Genomic DNA, 12,883 nt, shown 5'->3' with positions numbered 1-12,883 from the left:
CTGCTCACCTCCCTCACCCTCCCCTGACAGGGCCTCTCCCCTGCGCTCCTCACCTCCCTCACCCTCCCCTGACAGGGCCTCTCCCCTGCACTCCTCACCTCCTGAGATCCTCCTAGCTGCTGACCTCCCCCTGTCCCAATCTCGAAGGACCTCTTTCCAGCTGTCGTTCCTGTTCGGGTCTCAGCTGCTCTCCCAGGGATCTGCCTTCATCCCCGCCCCAAACCCAACCGCAAACCCTGGGGAACAAGAGCTTCTTCGGTGTCAGTTAGTGAGCAATGGACACCAGCTTCCACATCCTGAAGCAGACGCAGCCGTCTGGACGGTGGGGAGTGGAGCAGAGGGGCTGCCACGGCCCAGCCTACGGGGCCTGAGCATCAGTGGGATGTGGATGGCTTGGCCCCAGCCGACCCAACACTGGGCGGTCAGCACAGTCCCCACGCTGCCCAGCATCGGCTGCAGCCCTGGAGCAGCCCCGGGTCTCCCACCGCACCTGCCCTGAGTGAGCTGGACGGGGCCACAGGCCGGCGTCCACTGGCAGGTCCTCTGGGTCATCTGCAGCTCTCTGCAAGGCCCCATGACCCAGGGCCAGCACCATGCTGGGAAAGTCCAGCACATGGCCCACCCTGAAGGGAATCTACCAGGGCTGCAGGCCCAGAGCTGGCCTAGGGCAACCCCTACTTCCTGTTCATGAAACGCCCCCCTCCCCTGCCCACTGGGCTCTGCAGAGCTGCAGGAACAGAGGGGACCCAGAGCTCGGGGCACCTAGGGCACAGGGAAACAATTGCCGGGGGCGGGGGTGTGGGGATGGGGGCTTCCCCACATGGACCTTTCCGGTCCCTCACAGGTGGGGCTCACCTGCCCTTCCATGAGGCAGAAGAGGCCTTTGGAGCCCCAGGTAGAGCCTGGTCGCCACCCGGTGTGAGGAAGCCCAGGGTTTGCGGGGAGCTCGTGCCCGCCATGGCTGTATCACACCATCAGGAACTGGGGGTCAGGCCTGGGCACTGCAAATGTCTCCTAAAACCCTGCTCCTGCAGGACAGCAGCTGGCTTGATTGCAACAAAATTAAAATATGACAAAAATAAAATAAAGCAAGAAAAAAGCAGCAGACAGTTTTCAAAAGGACCAAAGAAAAAACACCAGAACACAAGGGCAGATTCTGATTTCAGCCGTGAAGGTGGCAGGATCTGCTCCTGGCTGGTCACACACACCCAAACATTCAATGGAAAACCTGTGGGTCCCAGAGGGGAGAGACGCCATGAAAGAACGGAGGCTCCGCAGGGACGTGTGTCTCCCCGACAGGCACAGGCAGCAAGACCCACTCTCCAGGCAAGGCCGCCTCCCGCCCCTGCTGGCCCCATGTGAGTCAGCACGGGAGTGGTGTGGCAGCTTCCATTCCTGGAACATCCTTTCTCCAAGTGAGCACTGAGCAGACGATGTCAGCTGTTATTTCCATTTGCAAATGTACCACGTTTTCAAAGGGGAGAAAATGTCTCTCATCTGCACACCGACCACAGACTCTACGGAGATGTCAGGTCCCTGTGGGACAATGGCTTCCTCATCACATGGGTGCTAAGCACACACACACACACGGGCACAAAACACGTGCACATGCACATGTGCACACACATGCCCCCACACACAAGCACAACATACATGTACACATGCACAGACACGCAGACACACATGCACACGCAATGCACACACACACGCACACACACGCTGCTCTCCCTGTGGAGGGACTTGGATGCCAGCTACAGAAACACTCGTTCCATGCTGGGGGCCTCACCACGAGGCCCTAGGACACAGGCCCTAGGACAGAGGTCCCCAGCTCTCCCGGCTGCCCCAGGTCCACCCCTGACCCAGTACTTCAGCCCCAGGTCGGACCACCCACACCCTCGTCCCACACCCTCGTCCCCACCACCCGGGCCTCCAGTCTGGCTTCCTCAACCCCCCTCCAACCGACAACCAAACGCACCTTGGAACCGGAATTTCAGTCCTCAGCTCAGCCCTTGCCGTGGGTCCGAGCACGTGAGCAGCTCCGCTGTTCAGGCTGGCCATCCCACCCGACACTGACCTCCCCGCCAGCTCCTGAAGCCAAGCCTGGCCACCGTCATGCCCATGGCCACATCGCCCTCCTCACCAAGAGCCCAGAGGGCCTCGCCCCATGCGCCCGGTCCTCAGAGAGGCCTCTGGTGCCTCCCTACAGGCATGCATGCTTGGCCACAGGCCCCAGGCAGTCCTGCCAGGAAGACCTGCAAGGGTAGCGTCTCGTCTCTTCACAGTGACATCTGCAGCACCCGATCCAGAGCAAAGCACAGCGCCACGCTCCATAAATACCTGCCCCATATTAGAAGAGGGGTGGTGAGAGGGTCTGTGCCTCAACCTGGCAGTGCCAGCCCGAAACCCTCTGACTGGTCATCTCCCCCAGCCCAGAGCCCACTCTCTGTACAGAGTCACCTTGCAAAAGCTTCAGACCAGTCACCTTCCCCAGCCCCTCAAGCAGCCTTGCCACCTGTCTGGCCCCACGTAGCCTTACACTTCACAGACTGGACCTGCTGAAAAGCACACCCAGCCTCGTTGCCAGCTCTCCATGGCCCCACCAGGGATGCTGAACCAGCCCCAGAGGGAGCCCCCAAGTTCTCTGAACCCCACGGGGAGTGGGCAGGGAGCCGGAATGTGAACAGTGAGCCCGAGGAGGATCTGGCCAGGTTCACCAGGAGGCAGGCAGTGGACTGACTGTAGCACAGAAATGTGGAGCCTGGCATAGACGGCAGAGCCCAGAGACCCAGTGACAGCCCAGGCCTGAGCTCCCCACAGACAAACCAGACTCCACATGGGAACACCAAAGCAAAAAGGCGCCTTATTGCTAAGTCATGAATGCAAAAGAACATGCTTCAGTGGTTCTTACCTGGTAAAATTCCCGAAGCCAGTTCTTCTGCAGGTTGTCTGGCTGTAAATTAAGAAGAAAAAGAAAAGCCAGTCAGACCCATGGCACAGCCCAAACAGAGCCAGGAGAAGCTCCTATGAAGATGACGTGGGGTGGCCTCATAGCAGAAGCCAGGGAGCCCAATCCGGACGGGAAACCCAGTCCCACGGGAGACCCAGCTCCATCCCTACGGGAAAGCCAGTCCCATGGGGGACCCAGCTCCAACCACAAGGGAAACCCAGTCCCACGGGAGACCCAGCTCCATCCCCACGGGAAACCCAGTCCCACGGGAGACCCAGCTCCATCCCTATGGGAAACCCAGTCCCACGGGGGACCCAGCTCCATCTCCATGGGAAACCCAGTCCCACGGGGGACCCAGCTCCATCCACAAGGGAAATCCAGTCCCACGGGGGACCCAGCTCCATCCCCACGGGAAACCAAGTCCCACGGGGGACCCAGCTCCATCCCCACGGGAAACCAAGTCCCACGGGAAACGAAGTCCCACGGGGGACCCAGCTCCATCTCCACGGGAAACCCAGTCCCAGGGGAACCCAGCTCCATCCCCACGGGAAACCCAGTCCCACGGGTGACCCACCTCCATCCCCACGGGAAACCCAGTCCCACGGGGGACCCAGCTCCATCTCCACGGGAAACCCAGTCCCATGGGGGACCCAGCTCCATCTCCATGGGAAACCCAGTCCCACGGGGGACCCACCTCCATCCCCACGGGAAACCCAGTCCCACCGGGGACCCAGCTCCATCTCCACGGGAAACCCAGTCCCATGGGGGACCCAGCTCCATCTACAAGGGTAACCCAGTCCCACGGGGACCCAGCTCCATCCACATGGGAAACCAAGTCCCACAGGGGACCCAGCTCCACATGGGGGGCTCTGCTCTGAAGGCTGTTGCAGGGATGTGGCGCACAACGTGGTCTGTCCTAGTAAAGCCAGGGCAGAGTCCCGGAACCCCACACGGGTGGCGAGGAGGGGAAGGCCCTGTGTTGCTCCAGCCTCCACGCCTCCCAGGGAAGAGATGGCTTAGCCAGTAACCTGGCTCCAACAAGCAAGACGGTGGCACCTTTTCACACCTGCCCCTGCCTGGGCCAAAGCCCCTTCATGGGGAACTAGACGAACCCGTGCTTTGTGGAGCATGAAACGTCACGCTCACACATGGGCATTTCTGTGTGTCTGGGGTGGAGAGGAGAGTGACAGGAAGGGGCTTTTACAGGGTCAGTCACAATCGTCAGGACCTTCAGGAAGCACTTGCTACAGCTGTCAACAGAAACCCTACCCCACGCCACATGCATGCACACGCACACACACACACATGCACACACGCCAGGAAACTCCAGCCCTGCCACAGAGACCCAGGCCCCAGGAAGCTCCTGGACAGACGGAGGCAGGTGCAGGCCTGAAACTGCTGCTGCCTGAGGAGAAAGGACAGCCCAGCCGCTCTCCCGCCCTGACGGGGGCTCCTGCGCGCTGCACCGCGCGGGCAGTGGGGAGGCCCCCGGCTGAGGCACCAGGCCAAGCACTCGCCTGTGTGGCTCGAGCCACCCATGCTCAGGAAGCACCCGAGCTCCAACAACGCCCACCGTGGGGGCAGAGTCAGCGTCTAACAGGGTCCAGTTTCCATTTCTCCAGGAAACTAAGATCTAGAGATGCGTCACACAACAACGTGAGTGTCCTCAGCACTACGGAACTGCACACTCCAAAGTGGTTAAGCTAGTAAATGTAAAGTTGTGGGTTTTTGCCACAATTAAAACAATAAACGAGACCCTGCCCCCGCTCCTATTGGGACTAAAGCCCCTGCCCCGGTCTCAGACTCTGTGGCTGTGGGCATGGCACCAAGGCATGCAGGCCGCCCGTGCAGCTGGGTGGACTCCACACCCACGCAAACACAACAGCATCACAAGGCTGGCCACACGCCAGGCATGCTCCTCCCTTCACTGGCTGACAGGTCTAAGAACCCTAAAAAGCAGAACACTGAATTTTAGATAAATGAATGAAGAAAAAAAACATGACAAAGAAACAAGGACCACAGACTACAGGACGGAGCTGAGAACACCTGGCTCCAGTCTTCAAGGACACACAACCCCGGCACACACACACACAAAGGGACAGAACTGCACACTGCGGCGCCGAGGCCCCCCGTACCCTCCATGTCCAGAGACCTCCTCATGGGACCCACGTAACCACCTCAGCAGAAGGGAAAGCCATCAATCCACACCGCCCAGCGGGGGGGAGGAGGCCATCAGCCCACGCCACTGTCCCACTACTGAGGACCCTCAGACCACACGGATGCCTCCCTCAGCCCCAGCTCCTACCAGCAAGTCCCCGTTGAGGGTCCCAGCCCCACATCCAGCTGCAGCTGCATGTCCAGCAGCCCCGCCCAGGAGCCGCCCTAAACACCAAAGGCACAAATGCAACAGCAGACACCCGGACACACTGTTCACGTGAGCACCCTGCCCCAGCACCACACGCTCCGGCCCAGTTCACGGGTCACAACCTCATTTAAATCATGGACATGGCTTCCCCAAACTTTGACTATGGATCCACTGAGGTTCTTAAGCCCAGACAGTCCCAGAACAGGGCTCGAAACATGGATATCCGTGTTTGTTGACTGCGTATGAGGAGGTACTCAGAGGCTGTGAAACAGTGAGACCAAAAGTCCAAGTGAAAGATGAGGCCAAATACACTCCCAAGAAGGAAGAGAAGAAACATGCTGAAAAGACAAGGCCCTCAAGGCCTTCAGCTCTTCTCTTTGACACACACCCCGCCACTAGTCGGGGTCACTGTGATGGCCGCTGTGCCCACAAGGCCCTGCCCAGGGGCCATTTTCTGGCCCACGTGGCACTGCTGCATGTGCCTGGCTGACCCTGGCTTGGGAGCTCCCAGGGCCTCCTGGGCCCATCCCACCACCCCAACAGCCTCCCTTGGCCTCAGTGACACTGTGTCACTGCCCTGACCTCCCCTAGGGGATCCTCACCCTCCTAAGCCCCAGCCCTTCCCCACTCCCTCCTGGAGACCCACACCCTCCCCATCCCCTTCCCAGCTCCCTCCTAGGGGATCCACACCCTCCCATCCCTAGCCCCTTCCCAGCTCCCTCCTAGGGGATCCACACCCTCCCATCCCCAGCCCCTTCCCAGCTCCCTCCTAGGGACCCACACCCTCCCATCCCCTTCCCAGCTCTCTCCTGGGGACCCACACCCTCCCCATCCCCTTCCCAGCTCCCTCCTAGGGGATCCACACCCTCCTCCCCACCTCAGTCCCTTCCTCCCTCCCTCCTAGGGGATCCATGCACTCCCCCTTCCCAGCCCCTTCCTGGCTCCCTCCTAGGGGATCCACACCCTCCCCATCCCCAGCCCCTTCCCAGCTCCCTCCTCAGGAATATCCCTGCTCTGTCCTCACGTCTTTCCAGTCTACACTCCAAAGGCAGCCAGGGTGATCCTCAGAAAACACAAGCAGATCCACCTCCAGGGCCCTCCTGCCCTCTCACGGTAAAGGGCAAAGGCCTTCCAGGTCTGCGCAGCCAGGAGGCCCTGAGCCCTGCCCTTCCCTCCACTTGCTTTGCTCTGAGTCTCAGATGTGTGGTCCTCGGGCCCCATGGCCTCTGCCTCTCTCTGCAGATTCGCAGTGGCCCCCACGCCTTCCCCGCTCGCAGGTCTGGTCAAATACCGTCTCCTCCAATTTTCCCTGGGTGACTGAGCCTCCCCAGCCCAACAGGAGACCCTAACCCAGCGTTTCTCCATTTCGAGCAGTTAGCCTGCAGCACACTCCTTCCCGGTCTTCCCTCCGTCTGGGACTATCTCCAGGAAAAAGACATTTCCCTCTGCAGCTCCAAAGCCCACCGTGTGCAGCAGGATAGCTCCAGGAGCTGATAATGACAAGAAAACCTTTTCAAGCACTGTCGAGTTCTGGGCAAAGACGCACAAGAAAGATTAAGACGCCCCTTCCCCCCACACCTCCCCGAGTAACAAAAGGGGGGAAGAGGAAGAGAAGGATGCTCCTCCAGGGGCAACAAAACAGGGTCCAACTCCATCCCTGCTCCTGGGGATGCAGCAGTCATGGGAAGGGAGGATGTTTCCAGGACAGGCGTCGGAGAGGGGGTCCTGCCGTGCAGGACGGGGTGGAGAGCCCACGGGAACCTGCGCGTCCGTCCTGACAAAGGGACTCGGAAAACAAGACTGAAAACGTATCCAGAAACAAATAACAGAACAAAAGAATCCCTGAAAATAAGAGAAAACAGACCAAGCCTGGAAAGAGAATGGGAATCCTTACTTAAAAACAGGTGAAAAAGATCAGCAGCAAAACCTAAACACTGAAAAACAGAATCCCCAACGTGCCGGGCAGAACTCAGGTGACACCGCAGAGCCCAGAATTCTGAAGGGAAAGACTACGGTGACCCACATGCTTCCACGCAGCACAGAACCAAGGGCGGAACAGGGAGGCAGGGAAAGGCGGAGCAGAGCGTGTCTGTTACAAACTAACGAAACGCAAGAATCAGAACCTACTAAGTCAGCAGGTGGGTAAGAACAGCAATACCCTCCAAGGCAAAGCATGCACAAACCTGCTCTAAAATTAAAACATGTTGTTAAACTCTACATTCTTAAAGTTTAAAAAAGTTTTCTTATGCTTAGAAGAATTTTAGAGGTGTATCTCTTGCACCCAGAAGTATTTATCTCAACTTTAGAAGTCCCTTGAGCTTCCCTTCAGTGTCTGTCTCTCCTCACAATTTGAGCAGGATTGAATGTAACTGGTGGAGATGAAGACCGCAGCTGCTGTCAGCACCACCCGCCCTCCTCCCTCCTGGCAGGAGCTCTGCACACTGGGAGGCGTGTACCCCACGTGGACAAGGCTTCTTTCTGGGCAGTGGAGTTGGAGTAATCTGTATTTTTGATAATGCATATTCTTAAGGGACGGGAGAAACAGACCTTATGAAATAACTCCATTTTAGTGGGCAGCACTAAAAAACTGGGATCGATCCTTAACATGTTCAGTATATAGCCCCTAACACAGAACATCCACAGGAGAGACCAGGACGCCAGACACAGCCAGGCCCACAGCTGCCCCAGGGCCCAGCTTGTCCCATGCGTGCCATCTGCAGCTTCGGAAGGCTGAGACGGCTGGCAGAGAGAAATCCCCCAAGCACTTCACACTGCTGGGGGAAGAGGCATTAATTGACAAGGAATACTAGCACTAGTTAAATATTTACTTTTAAAATGCTATATCAGATCCTTTCTTTATTCCACAAAGAAATTAAACTCCAGATGGATTCAGGAGATAAACATAAGACTTGAAACCTCAAAGGAATCAGAAGAGAAATGAAGCAAACAGCTGCCCTCCTGGTAGGAAGAGAGCCTTTCCAGACCCACAAGGAAAGAAGTGGCCTCTGCGAGGGCGCTGCCTATAGACAGTAACACCCCAAACCTGAGCCGCCCCAGCAAGCACGCTCAGCGCATCTGTGGATGACAGAAAGCGTTCCCTCTACGATCAGGAACGAGACAGGACACCCGCGCTCCTCACTGCCCTGAAACACTGCACACGGAGACCCATCCGGGGTGAGGAGGTAAGAAAGAGAGAAAAAAGGCACCGGATGGGAAAGGAAGAAGTAAAATTATCCCAGTTCACAGACTACACGCTCTTATGTGTACAAAACCCTAGACATTCCACTAAAAGACTGTTAGAAACGAGGCCAGGCACAGTGGCTCATGGCTGTAATCCCAGCATTCTGGGAAGCCAAGGTAGGCAAATCAGCTGAGGTTAGGAGTTCAAGACCAGCCTGGCCAACGTGGCAAAACCCCGTCTCTACAAAAAATACAAAAAAATTAGTCAGGTGTAATGGTACATGCCTGTAGTCCCAACTACTCAGGAGGCTGAGGCAGGAGAATCACCCGAATCCAGGAGGCCAAGGTTGCAGTAAGCCAAGATCATGCCACTGCATTCCAGCTTGGGTGACAGAGCAAGACTCCATCTCAAATATTCAGCAATTCAGCAGTGTGACAGCATATAAGATCAACACACAAACAAGTGTCATTTCTATATGCTAATGATGAACAATCTGAAAAGAAAATTTTTTAAAATTCCATTTACAGTATCATCAAAAAATAAAATACTTAGAAATAAACTTAGCCAAGGAGGAAAAGACATGTACACTGAAAACCACAAAACGTTGCTGAAGAAACATTAAGATATCCATTCCGTGTTCACAAACTAGAATTAACATTAAGATGCTGAGACTACCCAAAGAGATCTGCAGATTCAATTGACATCAAAATCCCAATGACTGTTTTTGCAGAAATAGAAAAGCCCATGCTAAAATTCATATGAATCTCAAAGGAGCCCGAATAGCCAAACATAGTCTTGAAAGGGAACAAACTGGAGACTTCACACTTCTTTACATGGAACTTAACTTGAGCTGCCCAAGACCATGGGAACCCACCTCTTGCATCAGCATGAGCTGGATGTGGACCTGGAGTCAAAGGGGATCATTTTGGAGCTTTAAAATTTGGCTGCCCAGCTGGATTTTGGACTTGCATAGGCCCTGTAGCCCCTTTGTTTTGGCCAATGTTTCCCATTTGGAATGGCTGTATTTACCCAACACCTGTACCCTCACTGTATCTAGGAAGTAACCACCGGCTCCTAGGTGGAAGGGACTTGTCTTGTCTCAGATGAGACTTTGCACTGTGGACTTTTGGGTTAATGCTGCAATGAGCGGAGGCTTTGGGAGGCTGTTGGGAAGGCATGATTGGTTTTGAAATGTGAGGACATGAGGTCTGGAGGGGCCAGGGGTGTAATGATATGGTCTGGCTGTGTCCCCACCCAAATCTCAACTTGAATTGTAACTCCCAGAATTCCCACGTGTTGTGGGAGGAACCCAGGGGGAGGTAACTGAATATGGGGGCTGGTCTTTCCTGTGCTAGTCTCATGATAGTGAATAAGTCTCAGGAGATCTGATGGCTTTATCAGAGGTTTCTGCTTTTGCCGTCTCTCATTTTCTCTTGCCGCTGCCATGGAAGAAGTGCCTTTCGCCTCCTATCATGATTCTGAGGCCTCCCCCGTCATGTGGAACCGTAAATCCAATTAAACCGTGGTCCATCCACACAACTCAGCCTTAAAAAGGAAGGGTATTCTGGCTACTCAACAACCTCGAGAACATGATGCTGAGGAAGGAAAATAAGCCAAACACAAAAAGACAAAAACTGTATGATCTCACTCACATGAGGTATCTGGAGTCGTCAGGTTCCTGGAGACGGACCGTGGAATGTGGGTGACAAAGGAGCCGGAGTGGATGGGGACTCAGTGTTGAACAAGGACAGAGGAGCGTTTCCAGGACGAAACCCGCCCCGGCTCCTTTGTCACCCACATTCCACGTTCTGTCTCCAGGAACCTGACGACTCCAGATACCTCGCCCAGAGTCGCTGCGTGTCCCACAGCTGCGCCACACACACATCACAGCAGTGATGCTCACGCCACGTTATGAAAGCATTTAATACCACTGAATTGCTCCCTCATGGTTGAGACAGGAAATTTCATACCTATTTTACCACATTAAAAAGGGAGGGGTGATGATCTCCACGGCCACAGCTCCACACAAGCAACTGAGCCACACACTGCAACTCTAACACCTGAGAGCTGCACTTCACTCACCTCACACAAATGAAAAACAGGGAGCCTTGAGCCTAGCAGTAGTAAACACGCATCCCACAGGCTCACCCACGTGAAACCGAAACAGAAACTGAAATGGAAATGAAAATCGATGGTAAATCTCAGACCTGCCCAAAAGGCCCAGGGTCACTACGTGTACCACAGACCCACAACACACACCGACACCCAGAGTCACCGTGTGTACCACAGACCCACAACACACAACGACACCCAGAGTCCCCACGTGTACCACAGACCCACAACACACACCGACACCCAGAGTCACCGTGTGTACCACAGACCCACAACACACACCGACACCCAGAGTCCCCACGTGTACCACAGACCCACAACACACACCGACACCCAGAGTCGCTGTGTGTCCCACAGCTGCGCCACAAACACCGACACACAGAGTCGCTGCATGTACCACAGCCGCGCCGCAAACACTGACACGCAGTCACTGCGTGTTCCACAGCCACAAACACCAACACCCAGAGTCGCTGCATGTACCACAGCCACGCTGCAGACACCAACACGCAGTCACTGCGTGTCCCACAGCCGCGCCGCACACACCAACACCCAGAGTCACTGCATGTACCACAGACCCACAACACACACCAACACCCAGAGTCGCTGCATGTCCCACAGCCGCACTGCACACACCGACACACAGAGTCGCTGCGTGTCCCACAGCTGCACCGCACACACCAACACAGAGTTACTGCGTGTCCCACAGCTGCGCCACACACACCGACACCCAGAGCTGCTGCGTGTACCACAGCCGCACTGTATGCACTGACACCCAGAGCCGCTGCATGTACCACAGACCCACAAAACACACCAACACCCAGAGTTGCTGCGAGTACCAAAGCCGCACCACACACACCGACACCCAGAGTCGCTGCGTGTACCACAAACCCACAACACGCATCAACACCCAGAGTTGCTGCATGTACCACAGCCCCACACCGCACACACCGACACCCAGAGTCGCTGCATGTACCACAGCCCCACAGCACAAACCACACACCCAGAGTCATTACATATCTCACAGCCCCACAATACACACCAAAGGACAAAACGCTGGAAACAGAGTAAGTGCAGACACATGCAACACACATAGATGTTAATACAATTTTTTAAAATGTTCTGCATACAAAAATATCCCCATCTAACATGTAACACTATTTTTCAACTTTCCTAATGCATTCCTGAAAATGTGTAAGAAATTATATAATTTCTTTTTTTTTTTTTTTTTTTTTTGACGGGGTTTCACTCATGTTACCCAGGCTGGAGTGCAATGGCGCGATCTCGGCTCACCGCAACCTCCGCCTCCTGGGTTCAGGCAATTCTCCTGCCTCAGCCTCCTGAGTAGCTGGGATTACAGTCATGTGCCACCATGCCCAGCTAATTTTTTGTATTTTTAGTAGAGACGGGGTTTCACCATGTTGACCAGGATGGTCTCGATCTCTTGACCTCGTGATCCACCCACCTCGGCCTCCCAAAGTGCTGGGATTACAAATTATATAATTTCTTAAAATTCACAACTGAAATTAAAATATCATATCCTGATATTTGCCTCAAATTTTATCCCATTGAATGTAAGGACTTTCACAACAAACCACAATATGATCGATGAAGAAAATCTGGGCATAGCAAGTTCCCACCACCTGCAGGAATGGGGGAGACGCCTGAGTCCTTGTGGATGAGTGCAGAGACCACATCCAGACACCCCAACACACCTCCTGAGTCTTGCCGAGAGAAAAGGGAGATGACAGCAGCAGAAACACCTGAGGACAGAAAAGGTTCTGTCCCTGTCCCTTATGGGTTCAAATTGTTAGAAAATAAACCCTTGGCCAGCAAAACAGAAGCAAGTACACGTGTACACATGCACAGGTACAGGGGCCCACAAACAAACACATGCATAAACACACTCACAAACACATGCATACACACACACACACACAAGCACATGTAGAGGGGCCCACAAACACACATGCATGAGCACACTCACAAACACATGCGTACACGTACACACACACGCACAGGAGCCCACACACAAACACACATGCATGCACACACTCATACACAAATGCATGCACACACACACATGCACACACGTACAGGAGCCCACACACAAACGCATATGCACGCACACACAAACACAGGCACACATAAGCATACACACATAAACACGTACATGTGTACAGGAGCCCACACACACACAATTCATACACACTCACAAACACATGCACACACAAGCATACATGCACACACACATACTGGAACCCATACACATATATGCATG

General features: G+C 54.8%; 1 protein-coding gene across 2 annotated transcripts in view; it reads right to left on the bottom strand.

The window, feature by feature from the left end:
* Positions 1-12,883, bottom strand: part of INPP5A (inositol polyphosphate-5-phosphatase A) — a 222,500-nt gene that overhangs the window by 148,164 nt on the left and 61,453 nt on the right. For both annotated transcript variants that reach the window (XM_032282053.1, XM_032282052.1), the window contains exon 2: positions 2,909-2,950. In XM_032282053.1, the coding sequence (XP_032137944.1) occupies positions 2,909-2,950 (42 nt within the window). The remainder of the gene's footprint in view (positions 1-2,908; positions 2,951-12,883) is intronic.

The sequence above is a fragment of the Sapajus apella genome, unplaced genomic scaffold (genome assembly GCF_009761245.1).
Source record: "Sapajus apella isolate SASKATOON/1434 unplaced genomic scaffold, GSC_monkey_1.0 scaffold13, whole genome shotgun sequence".
Classification (NCBI taxonomy): Eukaryota; Metazoa; Chordata; class Mammalia; order Primates; family Cebidae; genus Sapajus; species Sapajus apella.
Note: the sequence above shows the minus strand (reverse complement) of the source record. Positions and strands in the feature narration are given on the sequence as shown.